Source organism: Scardinius erythrophthalmus (genome assembly GCF_964197995.2).
Source record: "Scardinius erythrophthalmus genome assembly, chromosome: 15".
In the NCBI taxonomy this organism is placed as follows: Eukaryota; Metazoa; Chordata; class Actinopteri; order Cypriniformes; family Leuciscidae; genus Scardinius; species Scardinius erythrophthalmus.
This window is the reverse complement of record NC_138235.1, coordinates 23478297-23501376: the sequence shown is the minus strand read 5'-3', so window position 1 is coordinate 23501376 and position 23080 is coordinate 23478297. Positions and strand designations below refer to the sequence as shown.

The 23080-nt window shown below is 39.5% G+C and overlaps 1 protein-coding gene across 4 annotated transcripts; it reads right to left on the bottom strand.

The window, feature by feature from the left end:
• Positions 1 to 439: 439 nt before the first annotated feature.
• On the bottom strand, positions 440 to 21358 carry uba1 (ubiquitin-like modifier activating enzyme 1). Of its 4 annotated transcripts, none has more exons than XM_081385855.1 (26): positions 21117 to 21358; positions 15010 to 15126; positions 14722 to 14780; positions 14444 to 14612; positions 13626 to 13760; positions 13372 to 13478; positions 13195 to 13285; positions 12948 to 13080; positions 9153 to 9250; positions 8907 to 9053; positions 8567 to 8743; positions 8337 to 8444; positions 8094 to 8174; positions 7655 to 7807; positions 6781 to 6946; positions 6475 to 6671; positions 6307 to 6371; positions 6020 to 6215; positions 3254 to 3328; positions 2956 to 3157; positions 2776 to 2864; positions 2598 to 2690; positions 2318 to 2509; positions 2128 to 2229; positions 1557 to 1657; positions 440 to 1441 (listed from the first exon to the last, which is right to left on the bottom strand). In XM_081385855.1, exons 2-26 carry the CDS (start codon positions 15124 to 15126, stop codon positions 1306 to 1308), a joined length of 3189 nt encoding a protein of 1062 aa, XP_081241981.1. In that variant the 5' UTR covers positions 21117 to 21358; the 3' UTR covers positions 440 to 1305. The 4 variants fall into 4 exon arrangements, with proteins under 4 accessions (XP_081241981.1, XP_081241983.1, XP_081241980.1 ...); XM_081385857.1 differs by having other exon boundaries at positions 2968 to 3157; positions 21117 to 21356; XM_081385854.1 differs by lacking the exon at positions 21117 to 21358 and adding an exon at positions 17337 to 17613.
• Between the last annotated feature and the right edge of the window lie 1722 nt (positions 21359 to 23080).

The following is a 23080-nucleotide window of genomic DNA, read 5'->3' as shown; positions in this document are numbered from 1 at the left end:
TAATTTACAAGATAGTGACTCAGAACAGTTTAACAGCCAAACTGGAGTAAATGTAAACCAAAAAGCTGTCATGATGTCATGAAATGGCACAGTTTAAGTTGAGTGACTCACAATCCAGCATATAAAAACAAGCAATTGTCAACAATTGGAGAAAATATATTTTTTTGAAATGTTATTTATTTCTGCCATGTATTATTGCTGTAAAATAGTGGTAAAAACTAGTAAAAACAAGTGGCAGAGATTCCATATTTTGTCTTTTTCCCCCCCTTTCTATAAACAATAAAAATCCTATGGATTGAATGTGTACTGTGCAACTTAACGTGACAGAAACATTGAAATATTCCTGATAACCATTTTGCTTAACTGCAGATACTTTTTATTAACTTCATAGATACATTTTAAAAACAACAGTAGCAAAGAAAAGACAATTAAGCAAAGAAATGTTTTCAACTTTATTCACTAACACTAAGTGCTCCCATTACAGAGTAAAATCACTTTTTTGTACTGTAATGTTTTTTTTTTTTTTTTTTGGAGTTTAACAAAGTAGAAAGAATACAGAGTTTATGTTCTACAAGGTGTACACCAGAAGTTCGCCCCCAAAAAAGAAAAAAAAGGGGAGAAAAAAAAAAAAAAAAAAAAGTTATGTGCAAGTTCCTGAACCCAACCCAACTCAACACGCCAGAGAGGCAAAGGGATGTTCCCACTGGGCCTATGGGAGAGCAGGAGTTCAGTAAGTGGACCAACTCGCTCCAAGACCCTGGCCAAAAAGGGCATTTCAAGATACATTTAAACGTGACATCAAGCCAAGGCAGCGATTTGGAAAAAAAGGAAAAATGCAAACATAACTGATATTTTTCCTTAGTACTCCATTTTTTTTTTTTTGGCATTAGTCAATATTTTACTCCAGAGTACAAAGCAAGATGGTGCTGCCCACAAACGTATCATGAGGACAGGAACAGAGATCAGTGTGAAAGAGATTCAGAGGGAGGGAGTGACAATCGGTGTACAGATTAATTCATTCACTGAAGCCGTGTTACAACAACCAGTTCAAATAAGTTAGAGCCAAAGATTCACATGCTCCCCATATTCCAAATGATAACCAGCCTGAAAGAATCACACCCTAGTGAGCTCAACCAATAGAGAAAGGGGTGTTTGAGATATAATATTCATATTATTCAGTAACTGATAAAAAAAAAATAAAAAAAATGATTTCTCTTTGGGCTCTCCAAGCATACTGATGCTCCCCATCCCCAGTGGGCCGCCCTCTCCCTCCTCCATGTTCCCTTCCCTACCCCAACAGCCCTCTCAGCGGATGGTGTATCTGACGTACGGGACCTCAACATCCTCGTCTGTGTCATCATTGCAGCAGAGCTCAAAGACTAGTGCTTTAACATGCTTCCCCAGTTTCTTCTTGGACACCTTGGTCACGATCTCAGTCATCCTATGAAGAGCAAAACAGAGGCAACAATTTTCATTTTCTGCAATTCTATATGCCTCATTTATGCCCATATGATTATAATCCAGTACGTCTACAAAGATAGGAAAAACAAACTTACGGCAGTTCCAGTCTTTCTTTAAGCTTGGCCGCGGGCATGAAGAAAGAGTAGAGCATGGAAACTCCCTGAGAGAGCATAGTGATCTCCAGTTTGTGTTCATTCTGAGGGAGGAACAGAGCGTGAACCACGAGTACACAGGATTAAAAAGACCCTAGTTTGCCTGTTTCTACAAGGGATGGGCACGAATAATGCTAGGCGATATGGCCCAATTTCACAATATTTTTTTCTCCATGTCATTCCATATAAATATTTGAATCACAATATTCATGTCATACTTTTAATGGGGAAGAAAAGCATTCTGTCTGGATTGTATGATTTTCCTTAAACAATTATAAAATGTCTTGATTGCATGATATTTCTTGTACTTCTCCGAGTCATAATATAATTTTACATTTTACTATAAAATAATAATATAATTCTGTTATAATTTCTCCAAGTTACACCAAACAGTTATTTTTAACAATTCAAACTGTTCATCTTAAAAACGTGTCATTCATAGTCCTGGATAACAAAGAAATCAGTTGATTTATCTGTCGAGTACTCAAATGCAACAATAAACATCAAACAATACCTTGAAATAGTCCAAGAACTGTCGGAGTGTCATTTCTTCACCATTGGACTGAATGCCCTTCACCTCGAAACGGTCCCAAAGCGTCCAATCAATCTCGTAGTACTGTGAAAGAAGGCGAGAGTGTGAGAATACCGTAGTCATTTAAAGGGATGCCAACATCGCTGCTGTAATGGAGAACGCTGCCGCGTACCTTGTGCTTGGGGGCAGCTATGGGCTCAGAGAAGGCAAAGAAAGGTAGAGCGAGGTTCATGAAGCCGTTCTTGTAGGACTCAAGCTTTGTGTGTTTCTGAACGATCTTCAGCAGCTCCAGACACACCAGACCCACCACGGCAGCCGTCGTCGTGGCGATGGCTGGAATGATTTTCCCAGCAATGAGCTTGCTCTGAAACAAGAAAACGAAAGGTGAGGATCTGCAATGATGGGACTTAACTCCCAAGAAAGTTGAAAAATCATTTCAGCTGCCCTCTCACCTTGTGTCTATCTGCAGGAGGAATATCATAGTTCTCTGCTCTCAGATTAGAAGCAGCTACAATGAAGTCCATATGGAAGTTTGTGTCATCGTCCTGAGGAAGAGAACATAATTAGCATTTGAACTGAAGTTAAGAAGTTCTACTGGCCGGGAAATTGGGGTCGAGTTATAAGCGTCACCTTTTCAAATTCAATGGGACAGAGCTTGAACTGAGAAGTCGCATCTGTAGAAGGCAACAGTGTCTTCAGTTCTTCAAGCCTAGAGTCATCTGAAAAGAGACCGAGTTGCATCAATAATAGTGTCGTTTCACTATCTTTCAACTGTTTTAAATCTACGTCTACCTAAATGTTCTCAATCACCTCTTCTCTTACCGACTGATGCATTGGCACTCTGCAGTTCCTGATCAGACACGTGGATCTTGACTCCTGACTTGGGTGTGAACTCAGGCACTTTAATTTCCTGCAGTAGCTTGGTCAAAGCCGGGCGGTCAGTTGTCATTGGCAGGCCATATGAAATGGCATATAAGTTAGCCGCTGCCATGATGTAGTCCATGTGAAGATCCTGCCAATAACAATAATATCACGATCACTCATTTTCACCATGTGAAATTTCAAAAGGAATCAGTTTTATTTGAGTCTTCACACAGTGAATACTCACATTGTTAGTGCAGAATTCTAATGCATGAGGACATCTTTTTGGACCCGACCAGAATGGCGCACCAGAGCTGGTAAGCTGGACAAAGAGAGTGGAAGATATTACAATAATGTTCAACAAAGTTGTAAATTCATGGAAATGTACACTACTTCTTAAATGCATGTTATAGACCTTTAGAAACTAGAGTTTCTGATCAGGGAAATTGAAGTGATCTTGGGTGGCGTTTGTTTAAAGAGTGTAAATGGCAAAGATTTAAGAGATAAAACTTAACAGGAGCACGTCTGCACTAGCGTGTCCTTGGTCACAAAACGAACGTTCCAAATGAGTTTTCAGTAGCGCAAGCGGGCAGATCGAGTGCTTTATAAATAGAACGTAGTATCCGTCTGCGAATTGGAGCACATTCAGTGTAGACAAAATAACTGGTTATAAAGGTTTCTTTTATGTGCTTTTGACGCAATGTGTCGTGCGTGTCCTATGTAGACAGTGTAACCATCCAGTTTAAACCAATGCGAACAGAATCAACAGTGTATCATTTCCATAGCAACGCTTATTTACTTGTGTCAGTAATGTCAGTCTGTCAGCTTTCTGTAGCGCAACTGCCAAACTTTCAGTGAAAATAACTTGCATTTAGACAGTATAACATGACAATATGCTTTTTCTTGTTTTTGTTTTCTGTTGGAAAAATGTATATGAATGCTTCTTGTTTGCTGATTTTCTGCTGTTTGTAATCTACACAATAAAAGTTTCAATGCCAAATTTCTAAAGCATTTATTTAACACTGAATATTTCTATTCACATGGCTTTTTTGTTCCTTGGAAACTAATGATATTTATATTTTCAACAATCCAGTCAAATCAAATCTGTTTTTTTTTTTTTGATGAACAAAGATTGAAATAGAAATATGAAATGGAAAATCGAATTGTGAATTGTTTTAAATTAATGCTTTTTTTAACATTATAAATGTCTTTTGCACTTTTTGCACATTTACAGAGCTGGACAGAGAGCATACCGGTATCATAAGGCACACCACACTCACTTGACATCCAAAAAAAGCAAGATTTGAAATTGAATGGACTCATGACTTAAAGATGTAATGGTGCGTTCACACCAGACGCGAATAGCGCGTCAGGCACGAGTGATTTCAATGTTAACTCAATGCAAAGACGCGTTACGTGCGTAAAAAATTCCTGCGGCGCGAATGAGGCGTAGAGCGCGGCGCGGTAGACGCGAATACGCCTCATTCGCGCGAATTGAGCGTCTGGCGCGTTAAGCGTGAATGATTTTATGTAGTGCTTTTTGTGCATTCACGCGTTTGATGCAAATTCGCGTCTGCCGCCTGAGTTGAAAAATCTGAACTTCTGCGTCACTTCGCGCCGCGTTAACCAATCAGAGCACATGGTGAAGTAAAAAAGTAAATCTTTTATCACATAAAAACTTGATTTCAACATACATGACATTAATTTTGTATTGAATGCTATTTATTCCATATCTAAATCCAGATTATATGAAACATTATTATTCTAATGTAAAGACAACCAATATACTTTAGTGTATAAGAATAGTTCATGTCTGGACAGTGTTGTGTGAGAAAAAGAAAAAGACAGGACAGGTTAATTACTTTTGGAGGCTGGCTCCATTTATCTTCAATACAAAAATAAATTACAGATTATGTGGGTGAGGGCGATCCTCGCTCCGATGCGGGACAACAGGTCATTAAACTGGGCGCGAGACAGGCGGAAGCACCGCTGATAGCGGCCGTCATCCAGGCGCAGCTCCTGGAGCAAATGGTGAAACTCGTCAAACTGGGTTCGCCTCCGAAGGGTCTGGTGGACCCAAATACGGCGACGATGATCCCTACGCCGCTGTTCTGCTCTCCAGAGCGGTGACTCTTGATACATAATCGATCAACATCAGACATCTTGTAAAAAGATGGCCGCCAAAGGGTTTCGAAACTTTCGCCTCTGACGTGCGTAAATTTCACTTCAAACTTTTGTTTTTACGCACGAATGGACACAAAGTGGTCAAGCGTATTACTAGACGCGGCAAGCGCAAATTTGACGCGCTATTAGCTTCCGGTGTGAACGCACAGTAAATCTGGACAGCACTAAACTGGGGATTCAACATATTCTTCAAAACAGGATATCTTCTAAAACTAAGGGATACATATGATTACTTTTTGGGGGAATGTTTTTAATCTGTACATTAACTTAATTTCTGTCAAAAATAGAGGTAAAATCACTAATTAAAAAAAAGCTTTTCAAAAGTTTCAGGAAAGAAACTGAAAACTCCTATGGGTTTATCCTAAACAGGATCTTGTAACAAATCTCTACCTTTTGGAGCAACAGGGTATGTCAGATAGAATGTTAAAGTCACCTCAACATCGTCAAAGGCTACAGCATTGAAAATCAACATTTTTCCTCTAATTAAAAACTGATGGATAGAACCAAGTCCCTGCCCCACTTTAATAATCCGTTGCACGGATCTGTTTATGTCACAATTCAGATGAAATGACTTGTCACTAATTCTGTTACATCACAAATTAAAACAGAAAAAAAAAGTATTAAAATGATTTAAGCTTGATACAGAAATCTAAGCTTGATACAAAACATGTACACTTGAACACATCCTAACCATTTTCAAAAAAAAAAAAGAAAAGAAAAAAAGAAAAATTGTTTTTATTACAAAATCATTTTTGGGGGAGGCGTCACACCATATGACTCCATAATCACTCCACTCACAGCTGATAAAATGAGAACAGGCAGGCCTCACCTGTTCTGGGGGGAAGTTGTGCAGGAGCTGACGGATGTTGTTGTTATATTGACACTGCCAGTGGTTCCGAGCCCAAGCCACACAGTCCTCAAAGTTGCGTGGTTTGTCTGTCACCAGGCTCTTGTATACTGCCTCTAGGACCTCCAACGGCTGAGCTCCAGGGAGCTTCAGGGTGCGCTCCATAAATTTTGGGTCTCTGGGGAGGGATAACATCATTACATTTTAAAACAACTGACAGCACCATGAGTGGCAAACTTACAGGGTTGTTCAGGGTGATGGGAACTTACGTCAGATACTGCAAGGCATTTTCAGCAGGCTGCTTGAAAAGTCCCTCGAACTCATCACGAGCCCACTAAGAGAGTGAGAGGATGGACAAACAGTAAAAGGTCAGTTTAGGTCAATGAAAGTACTTAAGGCTCAAGACAACAGAAGTTCAACACAATATTACTTGTTACCTGGAGGGTGTGTTCGATTGCATTAGGGAAGTTTTTGAGCGTGCAGATGGGAATGGACTTCTCTGGAGGATCCTGGCTGGAGCTGTATGACTCTGTCAGGAAGGGAATGACCACCTGCACGTTCCCTTTGGTGCCTAGAGTACCAGACTCCAGCAATGGCTTACGGTAGTACACACATCTCCGGTCCATATACATACCTGGAAAATCAAAGCATGCCGAGTCGATTTCACAAGCAGCTATTTGATCATTACATTTTGACGTGACCTACATGACAAGCCACTTTACTTTCAAAAACTCTCAACTTACGGGCATCTACATTGTCAAGAGCATTTGCCACTCCATCAAGGCTTTCAAAGAAGTCATCATCATACACCTTCTCTGTGTCCGGCCCTACGCGGTTCTGATGGCCTGTGATGCGGACTGTCGGGTTCATCTGCTTCACGGCTGCAGCGGCAGTCTCGCTCTTCATCTTCTGCTCAAAGGAGCAGCAAAGTCATCAGCAACCATAAGCCGGGTGCACAGTGTACAATTTAGAATAGTCCTTTACAGATGTTGCTTGTCAGACTGTACCAACATGACCCTTGCTGTAAGCCACGTCACACTGTAGGATCTCAGTTGTCAATGTCAAGACTGCACGGCAGTGAAGAAGCATTAAAAATGGACAAGCAAAATGAGTTTCACATCAAGCCGTTTGGTGACTGTGAGCTACATTTACATGCGGGATAGAAATGACACCTAGCAAACAAAAACAATCTCTAGTATCTATTTTGATCATGGCTTTTCTTGAAAAGACAACTGGAAAAATCAAAGATGTGTGTGGAGCAAGAGGCGGTTTCTTGTTTTCTCACTAATTGTGCTCCTATTGGTTTTTGATTTGACAGTTGTCATCCCACTGCAGGACTTTGCCTCTAAACTTCTGACACTGCCAGAATTTTGTTGGAGGTAAAATTTGCCCGCAATTGTCAGTAATTGGCTGTCTTCGAACATGTCAAACTAGCGATCAAAGACTTCAGATTTTGGCTTAGGATCAGAGGAATCTTTTAGGATTCACACAATTTGTCTCAAGAGACAGCCAAATCGTGGCCAAAAATCATACAGTGTGCACCTGGCTTACACCATTATCAAGTTCTCTCCCCAAAACTCTCTCCTCCAGTCAAATAATGTGTCAGGTCAATCTCACCGTGACATCCCAGGGCCTGAAGAGGAACTGTCGATTGAGATTGGACTTCTCTATGGTGTCCATGTCAGTGACTATGATCTCGCCATTACCGCTGGCCAACCCCATCATGGCAAAGTTTTTCAGCAGCTCACAGCCAATGGCTCCAGCACCAACCTGAACACAAGAAATAAGTCACAAAAATTAACACTTCAGAAAGTGAAGCAGTTTTTGTATAATTTCTAAACCATTAGAATTTTTTATATTTTGAATTAGCTTGTTTTTATACTTTTTCTTTTTAGCTTAATTTATGTGCTTTTGTCATTTATATTTCTAAACAGTTTGAATTTATTTTTTGAAATTTAAGTTAGTAATTTTAACTAAAATTAGAAAAGTTGTTTTTTCCAGCAAGCATGGTGTAATTGTCTCCCATTTTGATGAACGCCCAGTTTCAGCTCCTCACCAGAAAATATCGCTGTTTGGCTAACAGCTCCTGAAGCTTGGACCCAAAGACAGCAATCTGGCTATCATACCGGCAGTTCCTCTGTAGAAAACAGATGAATGAATAAATTATTCTTTGTATGAAAGCCACAATCTTCAGAGGGAGCTGCAAAATTTGACTAATATAAATTTAACTAATGTCAAACAAATACAGAAGCCACGGAAATATCTTGCAAAATGAAGGTGATTGACTAGGGGTACTCACAGGTGCACACTCTTCCTCTGTAAGAACAGTTTCCTCAGCCTCAGGTAAGCACTCCAGAGCATCAAAATACAGCCACTGCATAATGGGCATAAACTTCCCTGTGCAGGCCTGAGCAGATGAAGAAAAAAAGGAAACATTTAACAGACCATGACAGATGAGGCTAATGCAACACGTTCCTAATATATATCTCATTGATCTGAAGCTCAAAGACAATAATGGGAGACTATTACCTTCATAACCTCCTGGGCAGCAAGCCCACCAATAAAGGCATTGACGGGTGCCAGGTCTCCAGCAGCCACATAGGACAGTTTTTTGATGAGTGCTTGGTCCAGCTGCTCCTGCTTGGCAGATCCGGTCTGTGCAGCGTTCGCCTCTTCAGCCAGAGTCACAAGCTCGTCCGAATCCGACTGCAGCAGTACACAGAGAGAAAGACATCACTGCTGAGTAACAGAGTCTGAGGCCCACAACTCAACACATTATATTGGTTGAGAACATTCTTGGCAGTTCTTGGTTAGAATAAGTTTGAATGTGGATTGATTCATACGCAGAGTAAGAAAAAAAAATCTGCACCTGACTCCAGGGCTTCGGTAGATGACTGTGCTTCTTCTCAAACGCATGTAGCGCCTGAAAGCCCACGTGCAGTTGGCCTGGACGATCAAATTTGGCAAAATCAGTCAGTACGAACTCTGGTTCAGCCATGGAGGAGGACAGGGATTTCTGGGCAAAGAAAGAAGTGTGCATATGAAATCTAGTAGAATACTAGAATCACTTTACATGAGTTCCATAAGGTTAGTCCCAGTAGGGGCATCCACTTACAAAGGCAATTTTCTTGGGCATCTTCACTTGTGTGACAATACCACCTCTCACATAGTCTGAGAAGGAGCTTGTGTCGCAGATGCTGAAGGTGTAAGGACCTGATGACAGAGGACATCACAGTCACATAAAACAGCTCACTGACCTTAAAATGGTGTACGGTTAACAGTAAACCTTTTAACAGTTATAAAATGTTTTGGACTTAGACTCCAGGATATTATTTCTGTTATTCATCAGATCCTGTTCCTTCAGGACAGAGATAGTTGACTGATGTAATCAGTCGCTTAAGTGATTGACACATGTTGTCCAATGCTGATCCAGTTACATTTTAAAAAGTAGGCCAACATAAACAGCAGTAAATCCTGTCAAACAACCAGACATCTCTAGACAACTGAACGGTTTTAAATTTGCCAGGATGAAGACACAGATGCATACGGTTTTGACACACAGTGAGGAAGATGATAGAGGCAACACAGTTTGAGTACTTGAGTTTGTCAACAAGCTCTTTGCAGAGCAAAATAAACAACTATTGAATGTCACTAAGCGAAATAATTGAATAACCTGTTTTACATCTACAACTAGTTTTTAATCAGGCGGCTATGGAGAAGATGTACACAACTTTTTATTACATATAAACAATATCTAGCTTTCCAACTTTTGCTCAATTAAGTATTTTATAGTGTAGTAATGTTAAACTTCCATTGGGACCTCAGAATGACTATTTAATATTTTCTAATTTAACCAATTTAAAGAATTGTTTTGCCTTAAGCTAATAAAACTAAAAACATATCTTATTTCAAGACTTTTCACATCATGAAAAAACAGGTATCCCACTGTCTGAGGGAGCCTACATTTACATGTAATTTCAAGATCTGTCACGAACATTAATAAACTCGTAAAATGCCATGTGCAATTATATAACGAATACACATTTTTCTAGCTATTCAGAACACTAACCTCACAGAAAAGGCTTAAGCCTAGTCCCCGAGTTTTAACTGAAAGCAACTTGTACTGACATATCTTAAAATATATCAGTGCTATTGTTTTGTCTCAAGATGGCCACCAGTAATGTTTTTTTTTCTAAGGCACATTTATAAAAGCTACTTAAATGCCCCAATTGAACTAAGGCTTAATCCTGGCTTAATCTAAACCCTGTCTGTGAAACCAGGCCTAAAAGTTTTTATTGTGAACAAAACATTTAAAACTAAAAATATGTTTTTATATAGTAAATACAGAATGACTAGAAGAGTCATGTAAATGTAATGGTTAAAAAGAGAGGTGCCTGAAGAACACAGACCTGGTTTCACAGACAAGGCTAAGATGAAGTATGCTTTGCTTTAACACTTGGTTCGATTGCCAGGTCCGAAATCGGAGTTTGATTGCTCCCCCCTCACCCTGCTGGACTGTGTTCAGATTATATTATTTGGGTACGAACCGTGGTGCGTTTGCATCAAAGCAGCAGCTTACCACCCTGTTGCTTGGTAACGACGGCACAGGAGAAGGCGGCAAAATGCAAAGTGTTGCTCACCTCACTTTCATATTGTTTTTGAACCATTGGTTTTGTTTCCAAAGCTTCAGTACGTAACAGCACTGGCGTCTATCTGCCGTGAATCTACTGTCAATGCTCTAAAGTACGCTGAAGCCAAGCAGAATTGAGATATAAACCTCTCTGCATACAGTACATACTCTTCAGGAAAGTGAGTAAAAGACACATCAAATCATACGTCATTAATAGGGCTGTCACTTTACGTTCGAAAATCGATTGCACAATCGATTGGACCAACCAACGCAAGTTTCGAAAACGAAAATAGGGAATCGATTTTAACGGTCTTTTCTCGGAGCGCGTCCAGCTCGTCACGATCTTGTCACGATACGCCCGCAGCGAACGCGCGTCACACAGCAACTGCAGGCTCTGACAAACACGCATAACAGCAAATTATCCTTCTGCATAATGCGTCTCTTTTTACTACAAAACTGTGAATTCTGCCGGTATGCAGACAGTCTCATGCATTAAGATACAAATTCGGGCTACGCGTCTACAATCGCCAACGTAGGCGAAATTTCTTTGACATTTCTAATCGTAAACACAGCCATGTTGAAGACTGAGGTAATGTTTTTCATTCATGCTATGGCAGTCCACTCTGCTTATTGTTTTTCGAGAATGTTGCACTCCTGTTTGTCATTGTGTACGAAACTTCACGCCAATAAATCATCAGGAATATTGCAGACTTGTGCGCGTCTCAAGCGCCCTCTTTACGTTCGTCCTAATGCCTGTTCGTTGTCCGCGGATTTGACCATATTTTGCGTTTAAAATGGAAACGTCTTTAGACATGGAAAATCGATTTTACAATCTATTCAATGAACACTTATGTCTCAAAAATCGAACAGGATTTTTTCACAAAAGTGACAGCCCTAGTCATTAATAGCACTTCAACGATTTAGTATGATTGTGTTCATATCAGCAGCGAACCGTACCAGAGTTCACATGAACCGTACCGCAGACCACCCGTTTTTAAGTGGACTCAGGTACGGTTCACGGGTGCGCACCCGAGTTGGGAAGACAGTGTTCACATCCAAACGAACCAAACTCTGACATCAATCAAACCCGGGTGCACACCAAAAGTGCAAGTGTGAAAGCACCCTAATGCCGAGTTCACACTGCATGATTTTCTAAATAGTCTGGGGTAACATTCAGTGGCTGCTGTGGATCGGTGCACACTGCACGATGGATCGGCGACAGGAGGTTTCACACTGCATGGAAATAAGGAAATAACGCAAGATCACGCATGCATGAGACCGGAGTTCTCGCGGGAGACTGAAATTGTTATTTAAAATGATAGCCTGCAAGATGATTGCGATCCAAATTTTCTGTGCGCTGATTTGCAGCAAAAAGGAAAAAAAAAAAAAAACAAAAAAAAAAAACAAAACCATACTGGTTGGGGAGACGAGAGGAGCAAGGATTGTATTTTCTGCAAAGAACTGAAAATAAATAATTTTGCAATGTGCTGCTGTTGCTGCTGTTCAAGCAAATGTTTGTGCTTTGTTTCGGTTTGATATAATTGTAAATACATCTATTAAAATACTGATATTCTGGTCTATAACTCCTCCCCAAACATCCCACTGCCCTGTATCTTGCTCTCTTATTGGCTGTAGGTCATCGCCGATGTAGTTTTCAGTCAGAAAACATTCACACAGCAGGATTTTGAATCGGCGACAGGTCCAGATATTTAACATGCCAAACATCTCACGTGCTTCGGCGATTCTTTCAGATCACGTCTTTGATCATTCACACTGCGTGATTGTCACTCACATGAACGAGCACCGATTTGCCTGTGATTTCAAGCATTTGTCTGCAATCTCACAAAACCAGTCGGCAAGTGAAAATCAGGCCTAAAATCGTTCAGTGTGAACTCGGCATAAGCCAGGATTAAGCCTTAGTTCAATTGTGGCATTTAAGTAGCTTTTATATACATGCCTTAGAAAAAGACATTACTGGAGTGCATCTTGAAACAAAACAATGGCACTGAGATTTTAAGATATGTCAGTGCAAGCTCCTTTTAGTTAAGACAGCTCAAACATGCATTTTAGTCTGGGACTAGGCTTAAGCCTTGTCTGTGAAACTGGGGGTCAGTTTATTTATAAAGCTCCTGGAATTCTAAAATTGGAAGGGCTTGAAGTTCAAAAGGTTGAGTACCCCATTTTTTTTCACTATTTTGTATTCTGGAGGTTCCTGGGCTGATAAGAGTCTGAGTGGGGGTTCCTTGGTCTGTTACAGGAAGAAAACCCCTGATTACTTACCCAGTGTCTTGATCTCTACTGGTTCACAACCATTGAGCTCTGTCATGCCCTGCACTTCTGTGAAAGTAACGTAGTCTCCACTCTCAAATCCATGCCGTGCTTCATCCAGACATGTAACCACACCAGCGCCGTCCTTTTTACACACAATACAAAAAAGCAAAAAATTCAGACAGCCAGAAATTTAACTAATGACAACTTTATTAATACAATAAACAAGGTTTAATGCTACCATCACACAGGCTCTTACCTTTGTGATCATTGAAATCATGGCGCTCAACGGCTGCTCCCCATTGGTGTCAAACACTAACATTTCCTCCCCAAAATCACAGAATAGTTGCCTATTCAAACACAGAACTTACATTAGATTATTATCAAAAAAACATGAATAACTCAACACAAATAAGGGGGGGGGGGGTATTCTTACCCAAACAGCCCACGTGTGTCTGCCACGATCAACTTGATGCCATTATTGTGGCAGAAGTCCCCGAAGCGTGTCTGCTCATCGAGGTTGGAGTTGGTGAGCACAACAACCTGGTCAAACACAAACACCTTTTAAGCAACTCATTCAAATTCAGTTAAACTTTAACCAATGCAAAGTTCCATATGTATGTGGGAAAAGTAGGATTAGTCCATGTGTTCAGCTGAGGGGTGTAGTCCAGTGGAGAATAATGGCAGTACCTGAAACTGGGTCAGGTATTCGTTGGTGAGGGTGCCAGTGAAGGAAGTTACAGGCACATAGCTGTTCAGTTCTGCCAGTCGAAGCTGACTGACCTCTGCACGGTTCTTCCCAAGATCCTCCTCGCGCAGGTAAAACTAAGACAGACATGTAACAAACACTTATTATTACTACTACTATTATTATACTGCTAGGTTTCAAATGTATTCATATTTTTACTTGACTGAACACGGTTATACAATTCTGTCTTACTATGTTAATGTACATTGCTATTAATTTTTTTTTTATCTCATGCTCACCAAGGCTGCATTTATTGGATCAAAAAATATATAAAGAGGGTAATATTGTGATTTTTTTTATCACAATTGAAAGTAATTGTACTATATTTTAATATATATTTTATTCCTGTGATTGCAAAGCTGAATTTTCTGCATCATTACTCCAGTCTTCAGTGTCACGTGATCCTTCAGAAATCATTCTAATATTCTGATTTACTTCTCTAGAAACATTTGCAACTATCAATGTAGAAAAAAATTGTTTGGCTTAATATTTTTGTGATACATTTTTCTCAGGATATCTTGATTAACAGAACATGATTCAAAAGAACAACATTTATTTGAAGCAGAAATCTTTTGTAACATATGTCTTTACTATAACTTTTGACAAGTTTAATGCATCCTTGCTAAATACTGACCACAAACTATTAATTCAATTGTTGTGCTAAAAAAATGCAGATTTAGCTATTAAAAAAAAAAATTAAGTTATTTTTAGCCCCCTTCAATGCTTACAAGCAATTATAAATCACGCCCCATCCACTGACCTGTGATGAAAGGTCCTTCCATTCGGCCATGCCCTGGTCGTGCAGGGTGACACTCTTGACTCCGCCCAGAATGACATTCTTGGCAATCTCTACACCCAAACCTCGCAGCCCTGAGATCAGAACATTGGAGCTCTGCATTCGCTTCATAGCATCATGGCCCAGTACGTACCTGAGAGACACATACTAAATTTAGCCACTACTCGCATGATCAAGTCAGTTAATTTGCTTAAAAAGAACGTTACAAGGATACATCAAACTGAAATGAAGGCCAAACTCACAGCTGTCTGGAGTACAGACCCTCGTCGATCTCAGCATCATTTCCATTCTTAGCCATGCCCTGCAGAGACCGAAAACCACAGTTAACAGACTATAAATAGACAGTCAAGCACATGACTTATTAAACTGGCTGCCTTTCAACATCCAGGCACAGTAAAGAATGAAGATTTTAACCAAAAAAATGCACATCTGAATTTTTTATATCAATTCAATCAATATAAATTTAGATCATCTAGATGTTCAACTTATATCCAAACAAGATGGCTTTAAAAAGCCTGACTTGAACCTACGTTAGCTGGTGTGTGAGACAGTTCAGTTCTGACAGAGTTAGAGGAGGAGCAGTGGGATCCCGTCTTCGTCTCTGATCCTGACACGCGACGCTTCTTGGACAGCGGCGAGCTGGACATCTAAAAAAGAAAGAAAACTCAATCTCTGAGTTTTACAAGCAAATATTATGAGCTTGAAGTGCCTAAATATTATGATTACATTAAACAACTACAGTACAGAGATAATTGTTTTACAGGTCACTTAGTTTTGGTGGAATAACATCAGTTTCCCAAATTAAACAAACCAATTAATATCTTAGTAGAGGCTTAAAAGCCTTTCTGGCTATTAGCTCTAGGGCTTGTCAAAAGCTTGTCTTACTGCCACAAACAACAGGAAAGCAGTGGCGCAAATGAGCAATAATAGCAACATCCAGATGGTTTGAATACATTATTTAAAGTGCAAGCACCCGAGGAAAAAAAATTGCTCTACTGATACTGTACTTTTATTCATTAACGAACAAACATGTTTTATGATCATGGTATACAGCCAAGATGGAACAAAAGAGCACAACGTTGAAACTTCCAGAAGAAAACAGAGAGATGATCAACTGTATATAAAACACCTAATGTGCATTGAGGAGAATGCTGAAATATGCCAGTATATACACCGTAGATAAATTGTCATTTCAGCACTGGACAGTTCCTTCAAGAGTATATAAAAAAAATGATGGTACCAGCAATGCAGTTAAATCATTGTCAGTCAAAAGGGCAAAGGGAAATTCTGGTCTATAAAACCAAGGCAGAGTTATTATAACAAGACAACTAATGTTCTGCAAATAAATGTATTTAGTGAGCTTGTACTATGTAAAGAAAATCAGATGAATAGGAAATCACCAAACTACATTCAGATCACTTATGTGAGGATTTACAATAATCAAGGTTTGTCTATCCACAGCACAAGGAGAGCCTGATTTCTGCCGCAAGATTAAGCTCTTCTGCTATAAATAGCTCGAGGACAGAAGCGTTATGTTTATGGTGAATGGCTCGTGTATTTACTGGCTCACCCACTCTGCCTTAACAAAACCGCTGATTCATTAAAACAAAGCTGCAGTGAATGTCAAATTCCAAGACCGGCTCCGTGTAGCACAAACACGAACACTTATGGTATTACGGTTGCCCATCCATCCAAAATACCGCGTTTTACGTTAAGATATCTCAGGAAAAGAAAATAAACTTTATAAGGCTCATTATTTGCATAGAGTTCGACGGCCCTCGAATCAAACCGTATATTCTAGAATGACGACAAACTCCCGAGCTGCGCTCGAGCGGAAATTCCGCATTCAATCGTGCCGTTGTCAACAGAACATGCTTCATTTTTAAACGGGATAGATAGTTCACCAAAAATGTTTAATACTATCACCATTTACTCACCCTCATGTTGTTTTAACCCTGAATGAATTCTGTGAAACATTATAACAGTTATTAGGCAAAAAAAAATAAAAAAAAAAATAACAGCACTTATTCACTTTCATTTTTTCCATAGTACTAATGACTGAGGCTGTCATTATGCCTGACAATTTTCCCACCCGGAAGAAAGTCCGTCATACAGGTTTAGAACAACGTGACGGTAAGAAAATTACTAAATGTATTTTCGGGGAACTGTCCCTTTAATAAAATCAGAAGAATGCCCACAAATTCCATTAGCGTACAGATGGTTAAGTAATCTTGCACACCAAAATTACGGTAAGAGCATATTGAGGTGCCCATCCTCTGATTTGGGATGACCCAAGCAAAACCGAAACGTGAAAAAATCCGAGCGTGACATAAGCAAAAAATATAACATCCACAAACTCGATTATCACGTAACTTAAAGATCAACGGTTACACCTGCTTTGTACTTTTCAGATTTTCACTTCCGCTACGACGAGACAGAAAAAAATAATCTGCAGTATGTCAAGACATCAAATGTTAAATTAAACAGACGCCAGGTGAAATCCAAACAGGTCTCGTGCCGCTAATTAGTTTTGATTCATTTAACCGGATGATCACTTAGCAGGCAACGGTAAATAATTTTTTAGACACCTAAGTTAGCTTGCTAGCCCGCTACATGCTTTGTAATAGTTGGTGCAGGCAGTTCACTGAGCTTGAGGCCTAGCTCTCTAGTCAAGTTCGCATGCTAACCAGTGAATGAAAGAACTCCGCACCTGCACAAACACAACGATATGATTTATGCCGATCAAAAAGCGCTTAATTATACGAGCATAAGCGAGGAATTACTCGCTATAAAGCTCTATTCAAGCAGACAGCTGCTTGCACCGAGTTAGCATCAAGTGTAATGGTTTGCCTCTTACCAATAATCCTTCTCAGTCCACTCTCAGTGTCAGCAAACCGCTCCTCGTGTGAAACTAACTTAGACGGTGCGGATTGTGGGTTGATGTAGATTCGAGGAAAAAAATGGACAGGAACAGCACGAACAGCGCTGGGCGAGATGCTGTGAGAAAGCCCCCTTCACTATCCTGCCGAGTCACTGTGTCGTCCAGTCTGCTGCCTGCCTGTATATCTCGTTTCTGGTTTTGTTTCAGCGAACGGAACAAAACCAAAATGGCAGCTGTGGCACAGGGGCGGAGCTGCTCGGATAAAGAGGAACAGGAAAAGGTGGGCTCGCCAAGAGTGCTGCAATCCTCCGCAGTCGCCCATTGGCTGCCCTACCTATGACTTTACGGAATAGCCCGCCCACTTCAAGAAAGTACACGGCATATGCCGGGACTTTAGGGTTCTGTAATTGATATTCAGATGTGCATGAACTGAACCACGTTATCCTAACTGTCAAGATGCTGTGAATAAAGCACTGAGCCCATGTTGCAGAAGTATAGTCACCCAAAAATTGTCATTTACTCCTAATTCATGTTGTTCCAAAAATTGTATGACTTCTTCTGTGAAACATAAAGAAGCTATTTTGTAAAATGTCTCAGTGTTTTTTTTTTTTTCTGAGAAGTGGTATTAACATTAAGTGGCATGGCATCTTGGGCACAGAAGCCATTGGCGCATGCTGATGTGCTTAATGGCACATCCAGTTGTCACTGGCATGGCATGTGCCACTAAAACGTGTGAAGTGCCGATGGATTGCGTCATGTGCCACTGACAATGTTGCAGAGAATGTCGCCGTATGTTGTGGCTAGGGATGGGTATATATGTATATGTGTGTGTGTGTGTGTGTGTGTATATATATATATATATATCAAATAACGTCTTTATAGCAATAATAAAGAGTATGTATATTTTCTTAATTTCTCCAGTACCGACAGCAGAACAAAGAACGTCCGAGCTTATCGATACAGTGGTCTTTCAAAATTCAGCCCCGGGGCCCGTTTAATACCGGGTTTCGGTTCCCATGCCTAGTTGTGGCACCTCTAATAGCCCAGTGCAGGGGGTTTCAAACCTGTCCCGGAGCAGCCCCAGCACTGCACATTTTGTCTCCCCTCTCTGACACACCCATTCATGTGTTGCAGTCTCAATTAATGACCTGATGAGTTGAATCAGGTGTTAGATGAGGGAGACATAAAATGTGCAGTGCTGCTCTATAGGACAGGTTGGAACCCCCCTGGCCTAGAGTCACATGCCACTCTCTGCCATGCATTGTATATGGTGTAACATATGCACTATTCTGAGCGACATTTAATTAATATGTTGCTTTCAAACATGGGGTTTATTGTAACCCAGAGTGTATTGTTACAACAACCATCAGGCTTCTCCATACTTAATATCTGCCTCGTGGCCCATTGTCTGTATTTATATTTATTATAATAATAATAAAAAATTAAGCATTTTTACAATGTATTTAAATACACAGTTTAGATAACCCCAAAAAAATCTCTATTTGCATAAGATTGACAGTTCAGCTGTCTCATTTGGAATTATAACAGAATAAAGACACTATTTAGATAGGTGGCCACAAAAGTGAAACGATCAGGGGTATGTGCCACCACAAACTGACACTTACCAATTAAGCATTTTATTTAGTAAATTACCATGAGAGAAAATGCCACAGGTGTCATTATAAAGTGACACCTACCATTCTGAAATGCATTATGAAAACTGACACCAACCATTCAGAAGTGTGCTGGACCTTGACGCTGGCTCTTCACATTGCAGAGTAATGTAGTTCTGTTAGATATTATATTAAACTGGATGTCTATTATAATGTGGCTACAGCCAGTCAAATACTTCTAAACATTCCGGCATCGCCAGAAAGAATGCATGTTCACATTGTTAAAAATGGTTTTATTTCTTATTACATAAATCCATTATATTATTTGCAAAATATTAAAGCCATAGATGAGAAACACTAACAAGATATTAAAATGTGTCCATATTTTTTAAATCCATATCAGACTGATTACTTTTTGTTGTTGCTACCATCTAACTCACAAACAAATAACAAATACACCACCTGTGGATTTTCCTCAACTGTATATTTATAAAGGTTTACAGTAACAATTGCGTTTGCATTGTATGTTTTTTCTTCTCTCCATTCAATGGAAATCAATGCTAACCAAAACTATTTGGTTACTCAACATGCTCAGCAGAAGAAAGCCCTACAGTTTTTGAATGACGTGAAGTATGAGAAAATGATGACAATTTTCTTTTTTTGGGTGAACTATTTTTTTAAATGGGTTATATATCCTAAAGGATTTACAAGGGAGATATAAACGATACTGAATGTAAAAGCAATGTTTTGAGGAAAAATATGACAATGTATTATTTGAGTCGTAATGTGCTGCAAAATAACAATGCTTACCAAAACACTAAAGCAGGTGCTGCACTTATTCACTCTACCTAATATAAACTTACAACCTGCTCGTTGACAGCTGACACTGTTAAGTAGGTCACAAATATTCTACTAGGAGCAGACATAATTGATGTAAACCATGTGGGTAAAATATTTCATAAAGAGTGGCGTAAAATAAAGCAATCACATATGGCCATACAATAATAGCCTCTGAGAAGGTCTACACTTATCCAAAGTTTAAATACACCTAAAGGTAATGATGCTTTCATAACCTCTGAAGAACATCCCCTCATTGCCCTGCATGGATCAGTTTACCTCTCCTAAACCAACAAACCCATAGAAAATGTCTTTTCAAAGCAATGACTGCTAAAATGAGGGGTTAGGCATGGGCTTTCTTGTAAATGAGAGGAATAAGCGTTGGGGGATGGGGTGATACTTGTAACAAAGGCCCAAGTGGGCCGCTTATTCTCGCATATGGTGCATAAAAGAAGCAAATGTCCCCTGTGTGAGTTACCTTTACAGCAGGTACAAATAATGTAAACAACCCCCAACGCATCGCATCATTCTGCCGCTCACGCACCTGCACTTATGGTCAAAACCTCACGCGTTGCGTGAGCCAGTTAGCTCGCTCCAAAACACCATCTTAAGATCATAGTTTCAGATTGCAGTTATATGCGTACTAAAGAGGGCAACGTGGGATTTAAAGAAGCTGCAGTTTACAGTATAGCAAATCGATGCTAACAATGCACAGGGTTACATAAACGGCTTGAGGTTTAATGATCGGTGATCTAACGTTAACCAGAAAAGCAAAGCAATGACCGGGTACCCCACATCCCTAACTTACAAGTTGGATTCAGTATTTGGTCTATTATTCCTAATGTGAATCTTGAGATAGTTTTAAAGACCGGCAGTTGTGCAGATATATGGGCAGTCAAGATTGTCTCGCTATCTTTCCAGGCTAGCTTTTTTGAAAAGGACGTTTTGCGATAACGTTAGCCTGCAAAAACGAAGCTTGTTAGCTTAGCACAACCTTCTTGCAGAGCACGAAGGAATTCTGAAAAATAACCTAAACCATATGACGGGAGAACTAGCCAACTTTTCCACAAGAATGAGTTGGTTTCTTTCATCCCCGGCTCGTGATGCGCGCATGGAGCGCATTGTCTCGCGCATGCCGTTAGCTGGCTGTTCCTAAAGTGGCCAGTTACATTTTTTACAGGCAAATTGTTGCGCCTGGCTAACTGAACTTCAGCGTAAAAACTTGGCTTTGACTAGCTGTAACCGTGTTCTTGTGGACACGTTAGCAAGTTAGCATTAGCTAGGCACATAAGTATGCAGAACTCACCACATCCGATATTACTTGGCCTCTCCACGGTACTGAAGACAGAAATACCTCGCGGACAAAAGATAAACAACAAAGAGGTCAAATCAAACCGTTTCGGTAACTTTATCCCCAGTAGTGGCTGGAGCTCCGTGACTTTCCAGTGTGAGGGGAGGCTGGACGGTTGCCTGACCGGCTATTCCCTGTACCGTTAACAGTTCGGCAAGTATTCTTCAGTCCATGAGCGTAGAACAACCAACATGTGCAGAGTTTGCGTTGAGATTGTTCTATTATTCAAGATACAGGGAAATAACACAAACTCGTGCTCATATTAGACCTCCATATACATGCATTGCATAGATGGCCCAATGTCAAACGTTTCGAGTAATATTTTATAACAAACGTAATTGTGTAATAATTAAAAACTTTAATATATTTTGTCGAAATCATAATTTCACCATTGATATCCCCCCATTGAGTTACAAAATAGACCCGCCCAAAGCTTGGGTTGCGATATGCACTATGGGAATAGTAGTTTTATACGTTGAAATGTGCGTCAAGTTGCTTTTGTTGAACATGATACTTTTAACATGATACATCAACATCAAGATTTTAGGTTCAAATTATTTAAAAAAAAAAAAAATTTTTCTTCTTCTCACTATCATTTGAAACGGTCGTGCATGAAATGTTTTGCAACACATTCTCATGCTTTTCAGTAAATGAGCTCATAAAAGCTATACTTGCATAATAATGCATGTAAAATGCAAATGTGTGCAAAAACAGTTTAAGATGGACTGTAGCATGTCACACCACATTGCATGTCAAAACAATTCATGTCAACTGCCCTTTTGTCATTTTCAAAGCAGGATTTTCTAGCCATTGAGGAGGCTCAGATTGCAGGACATTACAGTTTTTTACAATCACTTTGCTACTATTTTCAGAACCTTGATGTCATTTTTCAAAACTCTAGACACAAAACTCAAAACGGTTATCACTTGTAACACAGGCTATCTAATGTTCAAAACATTGCATTGTGTACACATCTTTAAAGAAATCTTGCACTTGCACAATCATTGGTTCAAAAAACTAATTTACTGTGAAATACCGTTGAGACATAACTATAGATCACCCACACACAAGCAACTGATAGTTTCATTGTGTCATTGTTCGTACAATCATTAAATATTGTAGAACAAAATAGGTGATACAGGTTTCATTATGGCACTACATGTACAGTAAATACATCTCTGTAAAGGCACTGCAGTAGTAGAGAGAATACTACAGTGGAATCATTGAACAAAGTTTGTAATATATTGATGCAAAACACTACAGTACAATCACAACATAGGTTTATTTGAATTAAAGCAAAAAATAATTAGCTATGAAATAGAAAAGAAAAGACAGTACTGTAAAACATCAAATGCAGTGTTCCTCAACTTGCTTGCTTGTACTGTAAGAAACAGAACAGGAGTGATGATCTATACAGTGCAGTGCTGTCAATACTGTACATAGTCTGAAAAGGTAGTACAGTGTTTGGGACCATAGACACAGTGTCTGATGAAGCAGTATGATCAAATATTAGGCTACATCCATGGATATTGTAGTCTAATTGGTTCATGCTCCATGCTAATTGGTGACAATGAATATCGTTATCTTGAAACTTTCATGATTTAGTAAACATGGAAGATTGTTTGTCTGTTTCCATACAACTATGCATTCAGAGTAATGCAATAGTTTCTTATCATTTTGAGCAGTTGTATCAATTGATAGTTAGATCAATGTAAGGAAATGAATAGACACTCATTTGAAATGTAATGTGTGAATTGCCTTTTGAAATAGTAGTACTTTGATGTTAAGTTGTGTCATATTGAACAGGTGATTTTTGTTGAATGAACAAATGATCTAAGTTTTATGTGTATTGTATCCAAGCAATTGAGAAAAGGGTTAGAGTTTTGAAAAATGTGCATTTTGATCATTGGTTGTGAGTT

What these genes read in the sequence shown, in the direction of transcription:
- uba1 (XM_081385855.1), bottom strand. Translation starts at nt 15,126, where the DNA reads ATGTCCAGCTCGCCGCTGTCCAAGAAGCGTCGCGTGTCAGGATCAGAG. An exon ending in TGCCCAAGAAAATTGCCTTT is followed by an intron (nt 9,054 to 9,152) that starts GTAAGTGGATGC and finishes TTCTTTGCCCAG; the next exon opens with AAATCCCTGTCCTCCTCCAT. An exon ending in CTGCCCAGGAGGTTATGAAG is followed by an intron (nt 8,445 to 8,566) that starts GTAATAGTCTCC and finishes TCATCTGCTCAG; the next exon opens with GCCTGCACAGGGAAGTTTAT.